This window comes from Canis lupus, chromosome 36 (genome assembly GCF_003254725.2).
Source record: "Canis lupus dingo isolate Sandy chromosome 36, ASM325472v2, whole genome shotgun sequence".
Taxonomy (NCBI): Eukaryota; Metazoa; Chordata; class Mammalia; order Carnivora; family Canidae; genus Canis; species Canis lupus.
In genome coordinates, this window is record NC_064278.1 from 13,240,513 (window position 1) to 13,261,781 (window position 21,269).

At 41.7% G+C, this 21,269-nt stretch overlaps 1 protein-coding gene across 10 annotated transcripts in view; it reads right to left on the reverse strand.

The window, feature by feature from the left end:
* Positions 1–21,269, reverse strand: part of STK39 (serine/threonine kinase 39) — a 323,493-nt gene that overhangs the window by 212,802 nt on the left and 89,422 nt on the right. For all 10 annotated transcript variants that reach the window (XM_049106329.1, XM_049106336.1, XM_049106335.1 and 7 more), the window contains exons 3-5: positions 11,516–11,624; positions 7,967–8,108; positions 6,970–7,025 (exon numbers count right to left, since the gene is read on the reverse strand). In XM_049106329.1, the coding sequence (XP_048962286.1) occupies positions 6,970–7,025; positions 7,967–8,108; positions 11,516–11,624 (307 nt within the window). The remainder of the gene's footprint in view (positions 1–6,969; positions 7,026–7,966; positions 8,109–11,515; positions 11,625–21,269) is intronic.

Consider the following 21,269-nt stretch of genomic DNA (forward strand, 5'->3'; position numbering starts at 1 on the left):
ACCATATACATCTTCCTCTGGCTCCTTGAGAATAATACCAAAGTACTGGAAGCAAGTTAAATCTAGTTGCACGTTTTCCTGGCAAAAGTTTGAGTCATAATTGTTCAAGACGCAGGCTGAAGTTCAAGATGTATTTGAAGGCTGACTAAGGATATAATTTCCCTCCCAGAAAACAGAGACACTACCCAAAGTCATACCAATGTGCCTTGCATGGTAAAAACAAAAACAAAAACTAAGGCTTACATAAATAAGCTTGATCTGGATGGTCTCAGATACATTGAGAGAGATGTAATGATAACTTTCTAGACTTCTAGAGTATCAGGCTGACTTAGCTCAGTACCAGATTCATTATGAAAAACCGGGGATGGGAAATTCACATTCACACACACACTCACTCACAGTTAAAAGGCAAAAGTAAGAGAATGAGAATAAGATGTACCTAATATAATCCAGTAGTAAGCTTCTAGAAAATTCTTCAGAAAGCAAATGTTCTGACATCAGTATTTTAATAGTGCATTAAGAGCGGTCACCATTGGGGACGCCCATGTGGCTCAGGGGTTGAGCACCTGCCTTCAGCCCAGGGCGTGATCCTGGAGACCCGGGATCGAGTCCCACATCGGGCTCCCTGCGTGGAGCCTGTTTCTCCCTCTGCCTGTATCTCTGCCTCTCTCTGTGTGTGTCTCTCAGAATAAATAAATAAAATCTTTAAAAAAAAAAGAGTGGTCACTATTTAAAAGAATCCTAGGATAAGTATATTTGCAGTGACCACCCAGATGACCTGTATTATATGAATTTCATATGAATTTCTGCTTAGAATAGTAAGCATAATTCCAGACAAACAGGCTTAGTCACTTGCCAGTCCAAGCTCTGAGCTCTTCCTGACAATAAGAGAGAACAGCAGACTGGAAAATAAAATGCTAGGCTGTGGGAGGAGTATGCCTTTCAAATAGCCACTCCTGCTAACACATAGGGTGGCCAGAACCTTCACATCCTATCCAGATTCATTATCAGGAAGTCACACGTTGAGGTTCTCTGAGCACAGAATATATAATAAGAAGCAAAGCGTTTTCTTTTAAACCATGAGTAGTCAGCCCTCAAGTTTTAATTGATTACATCAGACCTGGCATTTTCCGGTCTAAAAAGAGCATGGTGTCACTACTATGCTTAATTCGACACCAAATGACACCCGAGATTATTGCTTTTTCTATGCCCTGAAACCTTACCAAGACTTGTGTCTCAAATTGAAGGAGCAAGAGCGAAAAGGTGCAGAAAATGGTCCCTGGCTTCACAATGCCACCGTCACGCAGATGTGTAGAAGAACTGCTGATTGCTATCGGCCTTCCATACAAAACTGAGATCATTTATACACAAATTTAGGGCTGTCTTCCAGAAATCCCACAGACATGGGGTCACAGGCTCTGGAGCCAGACTCCCCAAATCTGAAACCTACTTGTGACCCGGGCAACTCGCTTCCCCTCTCTGTACCTTAGTTTCTCATCTGTAAAATGGGCACATTTCCAGGGCCGCGGTTAACGAGTCACAACAGGCTCAGCGCACGGAACCCAGCCTCAGTACACATTAGTTACTGATTTTATAACCACAGCCAAAAAAAACGTACAGAATTCCCATAGAATTTGCATTTTTAGAGACAGAACGAAGCATATTTGCCTTATTCACCACACTTGTCGGCTCCTTGAGAAGAGTTTCTCGTGGTCTGAACACAGAACCTTAATTTCCCCTTTTCTAATAAAAAGTTCTGAGAAAGGAAATATATAAATAGTAGAGTGATTTAAATCAAAATTGTTATGTGTTCTATCAGAAAAGCACAAACGCTCTTTTTAAAAACAATGCTCAGAATAACACTCTCTTACAGTCAAGGAAATAAGTGCAAACTTCTCCCCTGCTTATATTTTACTTCAAAAAAAATTGGCCTTAACAAACACAAAGATGTAAGGACAAAGGGCACAGATAGCCTGAACAAAAACAATGTATTATCAATCTAAATATAATAGGTAGCTTTCTACCCCCCACCCACCTTCTCTACTTCACCCACTGGACAAAGATGGTAGCACAAGACCCAAAGACTCCTGGTCCCAGGTTTTGTTCAGGCAGTAACCAACTGCCTGGCCAAGAGAGCCAAAGTCCTAGGAAACGGGGACAACAGCAGCATCTGTGTGTTCCAAGGGAGCATTACAAATGTTTTCTTAAAGCGATAATCTTTTATAGTTAAAAACAAAACAATAATAATTTTCAGTACCATAGGAATTCAATGTTGTGCTCAAGGTGGGAGAATATGGAAAAAATTAAATATGAATTCTAGAAAGCCACAGCCCCAGAGACATAGAAACTGTACAACTTAAATGCCTGTTAGCCCAGGGCACCTGGGTGGCTCAGCTGGTTAAGTGACCCACTCTTGATTTCGGCTCAGGTCATGACCTCAGGACTGTGAGATCGAGCCCCACGTTAGGTTCTGTGCTGGGCGTGGAGCCTGCTTAAGATTTTCTCTCTCCCTCTCTCTCTTTGCCCCTTCCCCTCCTCTGACTCATGCTCACACTCTCTCTCTCTCAAAAAATAAACAGATAAATAAAAGCCTGTTAACCCACCATTATACTTCCAGGAAATGGCAATTCCAGCTCGCAGTATGGCACAAGCACAAAGTTACACACACGAAAAGGATACCAACGAGAGCCCAGAATGGCTGTACATAAAATCTTCCACTGTGTGCCAGGCACTGTTCTTAGCACCTTACACCCTGACCCATCTAATCCTCACAACAAGCCAGGGGGTGACTTTCGGCATGTGCCCTTCTGAACCCAGCAGCTCCCCCAGTACAAGTCCATACAGGGTGACACTCAACACCACCACCCACAGTGAAGGGAAAATACCCAAGGCCCAGGGGGAGAGAAAAAGTCAGGAACTCTTACTAATCCAGGGGATCCCAACTGAGAAAAGGAAATGGCCGATGGGCTACAGAAGGCCCAGAGAAAGAGGTCAGGTCATTAACCTGACAAGAATAATAGATGAAGTGACTGGCAAAGTACCAAGTGGCAGGATAAGGCAAGGGTTGACCTGCCTTCGCATTTCAAAGGCAGTTCACTGCTATTTTGACCGTCTTAGTGAGAAATGATCATTTCATCACCAAAGAGAGAAAATTAGTTGTACTTCCTTATCAGCTTAGAGCAAGATTAATGACCAGTTAACTTCCAAGTTCCATAATTAATAAGCATTAGCTTTTTATAACTCACAAGAGCTGAACCCCTTGTAAGACTAATTTGAGGTACATGTGCTCTCCAGGCAGTGCAAGGGAGGGTCAGCATGAGCCTGCTGGTCGCGGGAGAAGCAGCAATGGCACAGAGAGTAAGAAGAGCAGCAGAAGTTCAACAGCAGCTGTTGTGTGCCAGCCACTGTTAAGATCGCCGGATGTGTCAGGCACCTGGACGGCTCAGTTGGTTAAGCGGCTGCCTCCTGCTCGGGTCATGATCCCGGGGTCCTGGGATGGAGCCCCACCTCGGGCTCCCTTGCTCAGCAGAGAGCCTGCTTCTTCCTCTGCTCATACTCTCTTTCTCCCCTTATCTCTCTCAAACAAATAAAACCTTAAAAAAAAAAAATGAAAAGATTGCTGGATGTGAAGAGCCTCATTTGATTCCACAAAAACAGATGAAGGTTCTATTTGTTCTATCTGTATCCCTCTTTAAGGAAATAGACTTAAAGAAGTTGAGTAGCCTGACCACTGTCACAGCGCTTGAAGGGTGACCTGGGAATTTCAACCATGCCAGTTCCTCCGAGACCTCGTACCCTTAACCTGAGGTGAGACAGTTTGAAGCTTCTGTCTACAAATATTTTCAGTTGTCACTTGTTTCACTGAAGTATTTTTTTTTTTCCCTCCATGTCCCTAGCCTGTGGCGAAAGGGCCACTCTCTATAGAGGCAGAACAAGGTATGTATACATAAGGCACTAACTTAGATGCCCCAAGAACAAAATTCAGTGTTAGTAGTAAGAGCCACCAGCATAGAGAGGAGAAAAATACATGAATCAATGATCATCACTGATGCCAGGTGATGGGTACATCAGGTCCTTCCTACCCTTTCCTACTTCAGGATATGTATGAAAATTTTTACAATAAAAGGTTCAAAAAGGACTTTGACTTATTGACGGTTTATTAAGTCATTTCCTGTCATTTACCAGGCCATACTTTCACACAGTTCAAAATTCAAAATGTTATAAAAGGTATGCACTAGACAGTCCCCCTCCCCATTGTCCTTCTGTTTCTTTGTATAAATATATAGAGATATTCTTAATTTCTCCCATTTCTTTCACAAAAGGTGACATAAATGCACTCTATCTCAGCTTGTTGTATTCATTTAACCATGTAGCCTGGAGATTTTTTCCTTCATGTCAGTGAAAGCTTTTCATTCCCCATTACAGCTGGTGGGTCTCTCCTAACACAGATAGACCAAATACCATATTTAACTGGGATACCTAAGTTGTTCCCAAACTATCGCAGTCACAAAGTGATAAGCTTATAATACATTTCCCTGCCTACTGCACATTTTTTTTTGGGTGTACTAAGCATTTCTTACATTTATTTACTTATTCTAACAACTGCATGAGCAGTTGTTTCATGGAACATGAAGCTTAAACAATTTGGAAAATCCTATTTAAAACAGATTGTACAAGGGACGCCTGGGTAGCTCAGTGGTTGAGTGTCTGCCTCTGGCTCAGGTCGTGATCCCCAGGTCCTGGATCGAGTCTTGTATCGGGCTCCCTGCAGGGATCCTGCTTCTCCCTCTGCCTATGTCTCTGCCTCTCTCTGTGTGTCTCATGAATAAGTAAATAAAATCTTAAAAGAGAAAAAAAGAAAATAGCACAAAATTAAAAATACAAAGTATAAATATATCTACTTCTTTAAAATTAAAAAGTCATGCCAATTCGCTAGAGTCCTAAAGATTAAGTTCCTTTCTTCTGAAATAATTTTAGACAACTTAACAAAAATGCCTACATAGAAACACACCTGGCATCTCCTCTCCACCCAGAACACTCTGCAACAGCCAGAAACGCACAGCACTTACACGTCCCTGAATCTTAAGTTTCAACAGGTGCACGGGATATCTGTGTCCTCTCAAATGATAGGCATTATCATCACCAGGTCCCAGATGGGGAAGCTAAGACTTGGTGATGCACCAACCTGCCCTGCACTGCTCAGTGGGTCTGAAAGCAGGCCTACTGGATCCCAAGGCCTTGTGTTTCACAACTAATACACAGAGGTCTCCACAGCGGTCTCAAGCCAATGACTGTATTTGACTACATCTATCTTTTCAAAGAGAGGACTAATAAAAGATAATGCTTTCACTATTAGTTCTCCAGGGAAGAAACACTAAATGTGAAACAAATTCTCAGTTTCCCCTTTGTATTTTCAAAATATCTTTTCTCTCCTCTAAAAGGAAATAAATGAAAGTCCCCTTGAATGCACCCAACTAAATGCAGAGCCCAAGGTCAGCACTGTGCTTGTCCTACAGGCCAGGCATCACCTGACAGGTTCTCTGGCACCTAGAGAGGGACAAACAATGAATCAAAGAGATGACTCAAGGCTTATCCTTTGTGTTGGGGGTGTGTTTGTTTTCTGCTGAGCTCTCACATTTCTAATAATACCCCAGATCCTCGCATTTGTCGAGAAACGAGACTAGAACCAAGGACTGTGATCAACTCTGCTCTAATAACTGGATATGCCAAGGCCCTAAACCCTAAATAGGGGAAGAGAGGCCTCTTCCACTTCAACAGCAGCCCAAGCCGATTAAACATTTGAGGTGAACTTGAGCACCCTTCGACAACAAAATCCACATATATTCTTTGTGTTACAGAGTTAGAATCCACATCAGTGATTCTAGCCAAGGATGCTGCTAGGATGGACGCGCTGCTGGCACATGTTCAGTGCCCGGAAGCCAGAGGGCTGAACACCCTGCGATGACAGGGACAGTGCAGTACAAGGAAAGACTGTCTAGTCAAAAATGCAAAAAGCAGAGATGGCTAAGGGGATTGCAGAGAAAGGCCTTTGTGGCGGAGGTAAAGGGGGGGGACAGACAAGAGTCAATACAGATATGGCTACATTTTATCCCAGACCTTTCCAGTTACTCTAGGTGAGATAAGAAAATGAGTAGTTCTGCAAGAAGTCAAAATGAGACATGCACTGTACCTGCATATCTACTGCCAAGATTAACCATACAGGGTCAGATTTAAGACCAAAACAACCCCTAGACTTTAAGAGTTCACAGTGCTTTCAGCCACTTCTTCAGAAACAGAAGGGCTTAAATTAATAAAAAGGTACAGTGTTTTAAACTTTCAAACTCATCAAAAAAAAACCTCTCAAAAGTGCTTTTCTTACAGTCATATAAACATCACCTTTATTCAACCTGAAAGGTAGAAAAAGTAAATTTGAAAGTAAAATTGTCTTTACCAAAAGACTATGTTCTCAAGTAGCATTGTTTATATGATGATCTAACAAAAATTCATCAAAACAGTAGGGTAAAAAACGAGGGGGGTGCCTGCGTGGCTCAGTGGGTAACGCATCTGACTCTTGGTTTCAGCTCAGGTCATGATCTCAGGGCTGTGAGACTGAGCCCCACACTGGGCTCCGTACTCAGCAGGGAGTCTGCTTGAGTTTCTGTCTCCATCTCCCTCTGCCCTTCCCGCTGCTTGAGTGCGTGCTCTCTCTCCCAAATAAATGAATGAATGAATCAATCAATCAATCTTAAAAAAAAACAATACTAGGAAAAATAATCTCAGACCCAAATGTTCTAGAACAGGATACCCAGATATAGTCTTAAAACAGATTACATGCACTCATTCATTCATTCATTCATTCATTCATTATTTATTTGGAATGATAATGAGTGATATTCCTTGAAATGTTAATAATGATATTCCTCGAAACTGTAACGCTTCTTTCAAAAGAATTATTTTTATCCGCTTTACCTGCTATTTGTACCGAACCATCCTCACCCAGAAGAATATTACCAGCTTTCAAGTCCCTATTAGAAAAAAAAAAAAAGAGAGAATGAATTATGGAAGAGAGACATTATATTACATTAATTCACTCAAATATTTAAAAATATATCACATAATGTAGCCGTTTAACATAATTATCATTTTATAAATATTAAAATTATATCACACATTCTAAAAGTTACAGGGATAAATTGTGATTGTATAGTTTGCTCCTGGGGGATGGTTAGGATTTTAGTAACAAATATTTCATATGGAATCATATCCAGATTCAATTAAATCACTAGTGAGTATATTCTTTGTGTTACAGAGTTAGAGACTGTCCGTTAACTCACCATCCTATCGTGACAGATATCCTTAAATATACAGGCCATATGGGTAGCTCAAGGCAGGGGAATTACAATATCAGTATTACTAATAAATGGTTATTTACTTACAGCTATTCCTAAAGGTTCAAGTAACGCCAACCCTTTTGAAACATATACTCATATTCTAGGCTATTTGGCTAGTGAAGGAATTAGCAATTCAGGTCACAAAAGAAGATGAAATTAGCTTCCCCTCCCTTCTTCATTCCACTATGCCAAAAGTAATGAACATATTACAATGTCCGGAACAGTTCTGCCTACATGAGAAAGGCAGAGATGTTATCCTGTTCAACTGAGCCCATTTCAAGAGGAGCATGTTAACTGATTTTTTTTTTAATGAGTTCACTCGGTACTTTTTATGTTCTGCTTCTATTTCAGTGAAAGCAGATAAACCAATCCAGAGGATATGAATATATTTCATCAAAATTTATTCTCTTGCCTCTTTCTTAAGCACTTTTTTCACATCTATTCGGCCTAGCTGGGAAATAATGGTGATGCCTATTTGCAATACGTGTTTACGTGTTTCTTTAATATTCTTTACAAACTAGATACAAACAGAAGATACAAACAGCTGAGTTTAAACATCTTTGGGGAAATCCTACCTGTGAATCTGACCGTTTCTGTGTAGATAGTCTAAGCCTTCCAAAACCTCTTTAAGAATTGTTGCTATTATTGCCTCCTCCAGAACTCCATTCTTGTGTTCCCCTCGGTTGACAATGTATTTTATGATATCCAACATGGAACCTGAGTGGACAGACAGGAGAAGTGAGAACTTTGTGTAAGCATTTCCATTACCTTTCTAGATCGGGCTCCACTGTTGAGAAAATTAAGTGGAAATGTCACAAGACGCGTGTTTATTTAAAGCAACGCATACATGTGCATGGCCGCAGCCCACAACCAGAAACTCTAGATCCAAGCCTGCAAGAGCACTTCTGGCGTGTGAAGAATCCTGGGTCGGGAACCGTGGGATTGTCCAGGGTCACTTGGGGGTTAGTGCCTTTCTCCCACACATTGAGATCTGGTTTCAGTCTCAAAAGGGGGTTCAAGGTGTCTGAACTGAAAAACAAAGGAGGCAGAGGCCAGGGGAATGGACAGCAGTGAAGAGAGACAGAAGCACAGATCTTCCTGAACATCTAGAACACAGGTGGGAGGGAAAAAAAAGAAAAAGTATGTCACCACCAGACCCCGGCCTATAACCAGAAGATTCCTTTCTGTGACTCTAGGCAATCTTTATTTTTCCTTTACTTGACATATAATGTGCTGACTTTCATAATGAAATATATACACAGTACTTTGTTACCATAAACAGGTTACTATCCTCTTCACTGTGAGTTCATGTTTCAACACATATTAATTAATATTCCAAACCTCCTGGTCATTTTAAAAGCTATAATTACCCGGGGGTTCAACATTTCTGAAGAGTTAACAAATGGCTTACCTCAGGACCTGAATTTGGCTCTAGGCTCTGTATGATTAACTAGGAGAATTGAGTTTCCCCATCAGGTTATTACTACACCAGACTAGCTGCTTGCCCCTCATTAAGAGATGTAATGTGATAAAATATCATAAAAGAAAACAAATGCATATTTCCTCCTCAAGGAAACAAAACATCTATTTATTCGTAGACTCTTAAATTTGTTAATAACCTAAAAAACGGTACTTGCACAAATGTTTCATTTTTTTATCCTGTACGAACAAACCATACCAGGCATGTATGCATTTCTGGCCTGCTGAAAGAAAAATGAGCAAGAGTCCACATCTGCCCAGGTCTCCCGGACCTGTGGAAACCTGTTTAAAACCTGTTCTTACCTAAAGCCTAGGGAGAGCGACTAAATTGGATTCTTTTAAAAATAAGACAATGACATTTTCTTTCAAGTCCTCAAGCAAGAGGATAGGGGATATTTTCCAGCTTATAAAAGGTTAATTGGGATCAGAATCAAGAGAGGAAATAAAGTCCTCCGCTGGAGCCGAGTATTTGGGGCTGCCCAGGGTCCCAGGTCACCAGAATTTCTCAGTCTCGGCAGAGCCAGTGGAACCCGGAGAAAAGAGTCCCTTTGGTGACAAAGCACGGGCCTCCTCCTCAGAGCCAAGGAGCAGTCCCAACACTCAAACACTGCGGTCTGGCTCCAGCAGGCTGCCTTTTTTTCTTTGTTCCCCTCATTTCTTTCTTTTCGTATTTAATTAAAACCCAAGTAGGCACTCAAGGAAACAATGACTAATAGGATTGACAAGACTGGGAACAGAAGGGGACCCAGCTCTCCCAGGCTCCCCACTGAGACCTGTACAAGCTGACCCAAGGCAATTACAGCTTATTTGTCCTCTCAGTCCTGGGCCTCTGCTAGATCCAAGAGTTTCTTGAAAAAAAGAAAAAAAAATTAAGATGCCTCCCTGGTTCAGCCTTCACTGGAACTAGGTCTGCAAATGAAAATGGGCTCTACGATATAAATTCTGCTGTGCCCGTTTTGGCTTCGTCCAGGCCCTGCAGAATGTTCTCCTCTGCTCCTAAACCATACTTCATGTCTGGGAAAGAAACAGGAGTGAGAGATGGGGGTATGCTGGGTGTTACAAAGGAAAACACTTGGGCTTTCTAAACTTCGATTTTCGTGTCTGTAAAACGAAGGTGGTAATTCTTGTGGCATAGCATAGCTTTCAAGTCAACAGGTGCCAGTGCCACGAATTCCAGCGCTAACAGCAGCTGTGTAGGTGACCTTGGGGAAGCCGCCTCATGCTCCTGAGCTTTGGTGAACTTTCAGAAAAGCAGGGACAAACATTATATGTTCTCATTCATTTGGGGAATATAAATAATAGTGAAAGGGAATAGAAGGGAAGGGAAGGGAAGGGAAGGGAGAAGAAATGGGTAGGAAATATCAGAAAGGGAGACAGAACATAGAGACTCCTAACTCTGGGAAACGAACTAGGGGTGGTGGAAGGGGAGGAGGGCGGGGGGGTGGGGGTGAATGGGTGACGGGCGCTGAGGGGGGCACTTGATGGGATGAGCACTGGGTGTTATTCTGTATGTTGGCAAATAGAACACAAATAAAAAATAAATTTATTATTAAAAAAAAAAAAAAAAGGAAAAGCAGGGACAGTGACACCTGCCATTCAAAGACACCGTCCTGATGAAACAAGGTCCGTCAATGACCTAGTCGTTACTCTAGCCAGAGTAAGTGTCCAGTAAAGCTAATGGTTATTATTACCATTCTCTATCAAATAGTGATGTTAAAAGATTAAAAGAAAAAAACTATGGGCAGTTGAAAAGCCTCCTAAATTAAATCCTCAATGGCTTTCCTAGCTTCAGTGATCCGAGGCCAGAGGGAAAGTTCTGCTGTCTTTTCAAATGCAAATATAGAAAGAAAATAGTGCTACTCCTGATCAACACTGCAAGTAAATATTTTAGCATACAGAAAGCTTTTCTCCGTTTTAATTGAAATAATATTTACTGAGCACCCACTGGGTGCCAGGTTCAGTAAGTGAGGAGGACATCAGGCCGTGCTCTCCTCCGCAAGCCCGCAATCTCATCTAACCCTGCGCTGTCCGACCCGGTAGCTACTAGCCCTCTGCGGTTATTTAAATATAAGCTAATAAATATTGAATAGAAATTCAGTTCCTCAGTGACACCAGCCACATGTCAAGTACTCAAGGGCCACGTGTACCTATTAGAAACTGGAGAGCACAGCTCTAGAATATTTCCATCATCACAGAACCCGGACCGGCGCTGAAAGAATTCATTATATTGCAATGTGGTAAGGACCTGAACAATATTAAAAACAAAGAGTTTTAAAGAGGAAGGACTGGTTAACTTTTTCAACGAGAGTAGGGGTGGCTGCAGGGTGGATGTGACCTGTTCCGGATGGCAGCACATGGAGAAGGAAGGACAGACAGGGAGGGCCGAGGAGCAGGCCAGGTGAGGTGTGGAAGACCGAGGAGCGCACAGGTACTTAGGGAGCCTCCCCCCACCAGGCAGGCCAGGCCATCAGTGGGCACAGATATTCTAGGCAATGTAATCTGGGCTTTATTCTCTATGTAAATAATAAACAAGCAAAACTTATAAATACAAAAGTGAGGCGGCCAAATGTAAAGTCTTACTGAATATGCTGGCTCGCACAAAAGGACAAAAACAACAGCAACGGCAAACAACAGAACCTACTTACCTCCACTTAGTAATTTCATGACCAGCCAAAGTTCATCTTTTACCACAAAAGAGGTGTAATAGGTCACTACATTGGGATGGCTGCACTGACTCATGGCTTGAATTTCTTTCTATAAAAAAAAACAACAACAACAAAAACAACATAGTACCATGGGGTAAAAATCAGGGAACAAAGCACAAGGAGCCACAATTGAGTACCCGGGCACCTCTGCTACTTGGAAGCATGCCTGCGGGGGGCTGCCTAAACCATTAGCCCAACGAAGGTCCAGGCAACTACTTCACCCTTATCCTCAACGTGCTAGAACTGAGAAAGGCCTCTTCAGGAGACCACAGAGCCCTGGGGACCAGGCACAGGACAGAGCAACTTGGGGCAGGCCTATTACCCAGCTCAGCCCCTGTTCTGCAGCCTCCCCGGGGAGAGGGAAGACCGCCTGTGTCCTCAGAGGACGGGGTCCCACAGGCAGCCTCCACTCCGTGGGCCTTAGCTCCTCCCTCATGCAAAACAGTTTCGGTCTCTCAGGACTGCTGTGATGTTGTAATGAGCAAATACATATGAAAATGCTAGAGCATAATTTCCCAAAGTATTTCAGGGCAGACAGTCCATCAAGGGGAAAAAAAAAAAAAAAGAAAGAAAAGAAAAGGGAGGGAGGGAGGCTAGTGATAAACATCATGTCCTACACCTCACTCTAAAAGGGTCACAGGGGATGCCTGGGTGGCTCAGTCAGTTAAGCGTCCGTGTTCAGCTCAAGTCATGATCCCAGGGTCCTGGGATCAAGTCCCACATCCAGCTCCCTGCTCAGTGAGGAGTCTGCTTCTCCCTCTCCCTCTGCTGCTCCCCCAGCTTGTGCTCTCTCCCTCTCAAAGAAATAAATAAAATCTTTAATAAATAAACAAATAAAAGGGTCACAGGGAATTATTAGTACTGTTAAAGGCTCTGAGAAGTCCCGCGGTAGATAAAGTCATTGTTGAACCCATATTAGCAATGTAGTTAAATAATGCTTTGTGTGTCACCGTATAGGAAACTACTACTGAAGAGAAATAAGCTTTCATACAGAGACATAAAACAATAAAGTTCTGAAATCAAACAAATAGGCTACTTCAATAAACCACATTTTCTTCCAATACTCAAGTTCCCCTCGGTTTTGACGTGCCGTTTTAAGTGATTGCCAGATGACTCCCCTAAAGCTTCAGTCAAATGCTAACCCTCAGTCAAAGGCACCAAACCAGTATAAACCGCTTTCAAGGTGCTGTCCAAAAGCCACAAAAAATAGCGTAAGTCATCAAAGAAACCTCATTTATGCTATTATGTATTTATGATGAAAGAAAAGTATAATTTATGCATCTTATAAATATTTTCAATAATAATGAGCATCTAGTTAACTTTGAATTAGCTTCTAATTTCCTGGCCAGAATATTCCAATTTGAGCAGCAATCTTTGCACATCCAGTACTGCTTGATCCTCAAATTGCCAAGACCCTGTATATCGGATAACTTGGCCAAAATACCATGACATATAGAAACATATATATTAAGGTTTGTATGTGTGTCACAAGTGCTTTTGACCAAAGATAAGTATAGAAGAAAATCATGAATTTTTCCATCTTCATTATACAGCAACACCTTCCCTTCAGCACTCCCTTCATCCATTTAGCTAATTACAGGTTTTCTAAATCTGACACTTTTCAATTCGGCTACTCCTGTCCTTTAAACAAGATCCGAAACCTGAGGTCTAGTTTCCATCTGTTTCTGGTGTTAGGTTTTGATACCACAAGATGCCTCTGAAGGAGAAATGGAACACTGCCCGGACCAGTCCTATCTCAAGTCACTCGTGTCTGCTCATTGTGGGGAGGGATGGCCCACTTTGGAGGCCTGCAGTATTAGGCAGGGTCCCCTCTAAAGAGATGCCCCCACTGCTCATAGAAATGAATGAGAATAATGTTGTTTGGAAAGTATGGGTGCCCTACATTCTCACCATTTTATATTGAATGCAAATGCATGCTTGTCTAGCTTTCTAACTCCAAACTTTTTTTTTTTTTTTTTAAGATTTTACTTATTTACTCATGAGGGACAGAGAGAGAGAAGCAGAGGCACAGGCAGAGAGAGAAGCAGGCTCCATGCAAGGAGCCCCGACGTGGGACTCGATCCTGGGTCTCCAGGATCAGGCCCTGGGCTGAAAGCGGGCACTAAACCACTGAGCCACCCAGGCTGCCCTAACTCCAAACTTTAATACCACTACTGAAAATGATCAATAAATAAGCAATGCCCATATGAAAGGAAATTCTTCTGCACTGAAGCAAAATTGGGCCAGAGTCTGGAAAAACACGTTTTCTCTTGCTTTCCCTTTAGATGGCCAGTATCACTTCCTACCCAGAGTATCAGGTTCTCCAACATTGCAGTGAGCAAACCATACTGGAAGAGGGGGCAGAGGGGGCTGTTGTGTGCATGCATGGGTGTGTCGGTGTGGTGGAGGGAGAACCAGAGAGAAGGAAAGAGGGGAACAGGAGACGGAGAGAGGGAGGGAGAGAGAGGAAACTTTTAATTAACTTAGGGAGAAACTCGTTTAAATAACCTGTGGGTAGAACTTATCAAATCCTAATACTTTGAAATTTGGGGTCTAAGAGGTACCAACTGGACATGTAAAGGTCCTGAGGATTTAAAAGAAAAAAAGAGGGAGGACACAGGGGTGCCTGGGTGGCTCAGTTGGTTAATCACCTACCTCGGGCTCGGGTCAAGATCTCAGGCTCCTGGGCTCCACACTTATATCTATGTAACTTCTATTTCTACTACAGTCTGAATATTTGTGCCCCCTGCAAGGTTCATAAACTGGCAGTATTAGGAGATGGGGCTCCTGGGGGTGACTGAGTCTTGAGGATGGAGCCCTGATGGAGATTTGTGCTTTACAACAGAGACCCCAAGGAGTACCCCCTCTTTCTGCCACATGAAAAAGCCATGAGAAGTCTGTGACCTGGATGAAGGCCCTCACTCGACCCCACCCTGCCAGCACCCTGATCTTGGGCTTCCAGCCTCCAGAACTCTGAGGAATAAATTTCTGTTGTATATAAGCTACCAAATCTGTGGAATTTTCTAACAGCAGCCTGAACTGATTAAGATGATTATATATTATTTTTCATATCTTATATTTTGAAAATATAAATATTTATTTTTTAAAAAACAAAGAGTTTATTTATTTATTCATGAGAGACACAGAGAGAGACACACAGGCAGAGGGAGAAGCAGGCTCCCTGGGGGGAACCCGATGTGGGACTTGATCCTGGAACCCCAGGATCACGCTCAACCACTGAGCCACCCAGGTGCCCGAAAATACAAATATTTCTTGAATCAAATGTTCTTTCCACAGAACTACGCTCTCCATTTCTTTTCCAAACAATGAAGATAGCTGCTATTTGAATCCTTCCTTGGTAACAGCCTATCAGCTAAATTATCCAAGCTTTTCCCAATGCCTTAACTTAACTTCACTCAACAAGAGAGGCAGAGCCATTTATTCCCAAACATATTCATTTCTTCTTATCTCTAAAAGTGACAAAAATATTGCCCAAAGATGAATGAGTATGATTATATATATATATATATACATATATATATATATACACACACATATATATATTTCTCCAATTCTCCCTACAGGATGAATGGGCTCTAATACTCCCCTAACTAGGTCACAATCCCTAGATGTGTGATTTGGAGCAATGCTTCTCAAACGTGAATGTGTGCACAGATCACCTAGGGACTGTGTGAAAATGCAGATTCTGACCCAGTCAGTCTGGGGTGGGGCCTGAGATTCCGCATTTCTAGCAGGCTTCCAAATGATGCTGACCCTTTAGGTCCCAAACACCAGACTCCGAGTGGCAAAGTGGTAGAAGGCAGCCAGGCACATGGCTGTGGCTGGAGGGCGTGCGAAAGTGAGGGTGACAGGGTCACAGCCCGAGGCGGGGAGCAAGCCCAGAGGCACCGCTGGCTGCGTGTGACCAAAGAAAAGGGTAAGGAAGCAAAGACAGAAAAAAAGGGAGATTACTATTAAAGTGGTTTGAATTTCACAACTATGGGAAGGGGTAAAAAAGTCAAAGGGAGAAAAAAACAGGAGGTCAAAGTCGGAAGGACTTAAGAGAACTCTGAAGTCCAGGCAACACATCTGCTGAAATTACAGTCAAGGAACAGAACACAGTGGCTCCCTTGGAAGCCTAGCCAGACATTGTCATCAGGTGCCAAACCAAGCTACGACACAGGATTTACCCTTCCCTGTGGATCGAAGAGCTGGATCTGCTTCGTGCAGCTTCTTCTGAAACACATCACGAATGAAATTTCACAGGAGTGGGAAAACCGGCCTAAAATGGGATAGCAAGAGAAAGGCCTTCCCATCTGCTGGCACTGAAGTGACAGCCACAGCAGCATCCCTCTGCGGGCACGAAGTGGGCGGAAGACAGACCCAGAGGGACACCCAGGCGCTGCGGCTGTGCCAGCGCCGCCACGTTTGCACTCCTGGGGCATGACATAGGCCTCTAGGGTGGGATATTCCAGGTTTGGTGGGGAACACACACACAAAAAAGTATCCTACCACAGAATGTCCTGGAAATATGATCGCTTGGGAGGAAAAAAGCTACCAAAAAACCAAAAACTGGAAAAAAAAAAGGGGGGGGGGAATGTGTTTAAAATATGTATGTGGATATCCTAATACTTCTATATGGCCTTTGTTCCCCCAGCCACCACCACCAAAAAAAGAAAGTTTCTCCTATAAATGGTAGAGTACAAACAAGAACTGTGATTAACAGGAGTGGCAGAAGCCACTTAGGAAGGGCTCCTCTCTAAGACACAGCTGCCTTGGAAGCTTGGCTGAGCCAAGGCCCAGCTCGATTACTTGGGCAGGTTATCCTGTGACCTTGAACTTCAGCCTCCTTTTGTAAAAGGAGATTATTAATGCCCTCTACATAGGATTTTTGTGAAATAAGCGAAATGAGAGCTAGAAAATCCCTTGCAGGATGCCAGCACTTAACACAAATGCTAAAAGCCAGTCTAAATGTCTCAGTGCCCTCTTTTCGGGTGACGCTGATCACTTCTCTTGAGTGTCCTAAGTTACTGACTGAGCCTTGAAGGCGCAGAGAGAGATGCGGGCAGCAGTGCCCACCTCTTCCTGCAGAAACATCACATAACACGCCCGTGTGTCCTGCTGGCTCTAGGAGTGTCCATAACGTGTGTACAGGTCACTGGGCCATGAATTCGTAGCTTTATTTCTGACTCTACATTGCCTCCACCTGGGGTTTTCCTCTGTATTTCACCCTGTGTTTAATTTATACCGCCCGGTCTTATTTCATGTATGATGGTACACTGCCTCAAACCCTTTTAGGATAAGGAGTCTAAGCACAGGGGTGCCTGGGTGGCTCAGTGGTTGAGCATCTGCCTTCGGCTCAGGGCATGATCCCAGGGTCCTGGGATCCAGTCCCACATCGGGCTCCCTACAGGGAGCCTGCTTGTCCCTCTGCCTATGTCTCTGCCTCTTTCTGTGTCTCTCACAAATAAATAAATAATATCTTTTAAAAAAAGAGTCTAAGCATATATTTATGATGTAAGGGGTTCAAAACACAGTGGTGCCTACCTGGATGGGTTGGTAGAGTGTGCTATTCTTGATCTCAGGGTTATAAGTTCAAGCCCCACACTGGGTATAGAGATTACTTGAAAAATATCATCTTTTAAAAATAAAATAAAATAAAACACCAAGCATAGAAAACAGTTTGAAGTTCTAAGAATTAGGAAAAGTTAAAGCTTTGTTTCTTTTGTCCCTAAAACCAGGAAATTCACAAAGCACTGAAAGGAAAGAAATTTCATTAGGGAAAGGGAAGAGTTTAAATGGATTCTGAATTCGCAATATTAAACTATACTTAACCAAATTAGCATATTTTCGCAGCTTATGTAAATCCTAAATAGATTCTTCTTTATCTGATATTGGTGGCAAAATATCCTACTCAGCCTTAGTTAGCAATCAAATCTCTCAACCTCCAGTATGTGCAGTTAAATCTGAGAAGATGTCATTTCTAACTTTATTCTCAAGCAGTGGTTTTCAACCTTGGTTGCACATTGAAATCACCTGGGGAGCTTTAAAAAAATAAATACCAGGGCCCGGATCCTAGCCCCAGAGATGCTGATGTAAATTGGTTCAGGATAATAAGCTGGGAATAAAATTTTTCAAAAGCTCCCAGGTGATTCTAATGTTCAGCCAAAGTTGAGAACCACTGCTTTCGAGCTAAGCACTGAAATGCATCATTCCTTCAATGAAACGCTGAAACATCTACCTTCCAGGCACATTTCCACACTGCAACTTAATCTTAAAAGGAAAAACCATGTGTGATTTATAAATACTATCAAATGAAACATACATTTCTAAATGCAAGAGATAACCAGACACCTCTCTAAAATGTATGTAACATCCTGCAAGCTTTTAAAGAATTCTTTAAATGATGATGAGAATCCTTCTCCAAATGATTCCTTAAACGACTTTTCAGAAAGTGGTTCTCCAGCTTGCAATTCCCTACCATCAGCATCATAATGAAGGGTAACCTAACCCCTGTTCATAAATACCCCAATATTGTAAGTAGCAGAATTAAAGACAAAACCCATAAACCTCACAGTGATCTCAAATGTCCGCCACAAAATGGGAGGAAAAGATCGACAAAGCTCTTATAAGAGCAATGTATTTTTTGGATTGCCATTTTCAATCACGAAAATGTCAGTAGGAGGTATTTCTAACCATAAAAAAATTATATATCACCTGTGCGGCAAAAACTCTTGCCTCTTTTGGAGTAAGAACATCAACAGGGAGAAACCGCCTCAAGAAAGAGTAAGTCAAATATTTTGACTTGCACCCTTTCCAAGCGGATCAAGCAATGCTCCTTGCCATTTAGTCTTGTAGTTACCTCCATATGACTTGGTATCTGTGTTTATGCAAGTACCGTCCACTGAAGGCAAGATCAGAAATGGGAAAAGTTTAGGTATTTTGAAGATGGGGAAATATTGTTTAAAAAAAATAGAGGACGAGGGGAGCATGAATTCTGTGCTAGCCTTAATCAGCGTTTGTAGAGACGTATTTAAAACTAGAGAGGTAGACTGTCATGGGCGATGGAGGGCAGGAAAATCTCTCGAAATCAGCAGGGCAATCACAATGGGTAAATGTCTGCTTGCTGACAGCATAGGATGTACATCCCAGGGCCTACAGCTTGGGTGATGATGTCACAAAGTTGGACACTCTGCAAAAACTGTCCAAAAAAAAAAAAGAAAAGGAAGAATTTTGCTCAAAAACATAAGAAGCCACTGGTACAGTATTTTTCTTCAAAAGAAACAAGGAGGGGGAAAGAACTCAAAGAATAAAAATGTGGTGTTGAAATACTATCGGAAAACCCAATGGGGGGAAGCCAATTTCTTCCAGAGTTGGCTGAGGAGTTCTTCAGCAAACAGTAATAAGGATGCCCTATGGGTTCTGGAAGCTCTTAAGTTGGCCCTCATGGGATCTGAATCAGATTCAGCTATCAATAACTGCTGCATGGTCATTTAATTGACTACGATTGGAAGTCCTGGAAAAAGTAAAGTTGAAGATTTCATTAAAAACAGAAACAGGAAGACTTTTTCTTGTCAGCCAACTGACGTTGCTGGAAACCTCCAGGCCAACTTTTAGCACAGCTGCTCTATTTGGCTTCGTCACCAAATGATGAGAATATGAGGTCAAATGTGTCTTTTCTGTGGTGCCCCCTGGCCCACACCCGGGTTGGAGGGGGTGGCAGTGTGGGGAGGACTACAGTCTGCAGCCTGGGGCTGTGCCAGGAAACAGCCCTCCTGCAGAAGCAGCCAGAGCCCTGCCCAACACTCGCCAACCTTCTCCCTGAGTATCCCACAGTCCTTCTGTTTCCACGGCAGCTAATTAATTGTGGAAATAACCAAACCAAAATAAAGATAACAGAGGAGAGAACAAAATCATCTGTCTCAACCCAAGCCAACAACATTTTCCAGAAGTCTACGAGGACGGCAAAAGTGAGGTATAGAAAATAAACGACGTATAACTAAAGTCGTATCCAATCTAGGCATGTTTTCCCCACTTTCTCCTCCTCTGAAAATCAGTAGTGTGCTGGGTCTCTTTGTGACTGAGCACATGTAAATCCAGAAACATGTGTCCTTGAAATATTCATTTCTGCTTACTCTATGGGCAAAAAAATGATCTCATTTTTTAAACATGAAAAACATTAATGTTTTTAAACATTAAAACGTTAAATATTTTAGCAAGCCATTCCTAACAAATGTAGAAAAACACCTAAAAGTAAATTCAATTAGTATATTTATTATCCGAATCAACTATGACTTTTAAATTTGATGTTCCAAAATGAAAAATGTTTTCTGCAACCAAATCATATGTATTCCCAGCTAATGTAACTTCAGAGCTGTAAAAATAGTTTTGCACATGTAATATATTCTCTAATTTCTTAAAAATGTTTATCTTCAAAATGTCCAAAAATTTCCCATTCTTAATCCTGCCTTCATTTGGACTATATTTTAGTAAACACAAACACCAAATTGTATGAAAATGTTTACAAAAAATAAGCAAGGGACAAATAGCAGTACAAAATTCAATGTTTGAGACCTGAAATGCTCAAAATGGTACATTCAGTGAAGCTGGCTTGTATTTTAATGCTATACGCTTGGTAGAAAAGATTCTACAAGAAACAGCCAAATGCAATTTGTTACCACATATGATGAGGAATGAGCTGGGATATGAATAATTAATTCACTAATTAGAAAATTCTTTCGTTCAAAAAGCATGGAAAAACATTTTTGTTTATATAATAAAGAGAACACACATTATAGCTTCCAGCTCTTCATTTATTTATTTTTTTGTATATTTTTTTTATTGGAGTTTGATTTGCCAACATATAGTATAACTTCCAGCTCTTTAAGTCGACGTCCTCAAACCGGTGTAATTTTTTTTCTATAACAAACAAGGCTTACAAAAGTATTGACATAATTACAAAACTGTTTTTTTTTATTTGTTTTTTAATTTGTTAAGCCTCAATTAAAAGGTGAACTCATCAAGTTAGAAGAACTATTCAAAGGTCCCATATAATTTAATCTTAAAAGTATAGGAGAAGCCTAGGTCGGATAACTAAACTCTTAGGGGATAATTAAACTATTCTCTTAAATGACCATTAGGCAAAGTAAGTATCCAGAATAACCTACAAATCATAGCTCATTCATTCCTTTAAACACAAAGAAGGAGAGTAGGAAGAAAGGGAGAGATGACTAGAGAGGGAACAGCAGATCAAGAGAAGAAAGAATAAAATAACATTCTAGCAAAAAGCAAAATGAGGGCAGTGGCTTTGTTCTGAGGGAAGTAAGCTCTTGATTTATCTATGAATACCATCAGTGAAACACAGCAAAATATCCTTATCGAGATGATATAGGAAGAGAATGGCAGATGCCAGATTTCTTTCCAGCCAAAGACAGAAACTCATTATGTACATGAGAGGCAGATGGCACACTGTGTACCCAAATCTATGCCTTTACAGTGGATCGTTTTTGCTATCCTATAATATTGGAGTGACTTGATTCTATCCTGAGTTATAGGGCATAATTTGCTAGTGTTCAGTGTTTCTGTTCAAGTGATTATCAAAAGGAATTTCATTAAAAGGATTAATTTTTCAATACGCAGAACCATCACTTTGGTGATGAAAATATGTTTTGTCATCTAACAGAATTCCTTACTG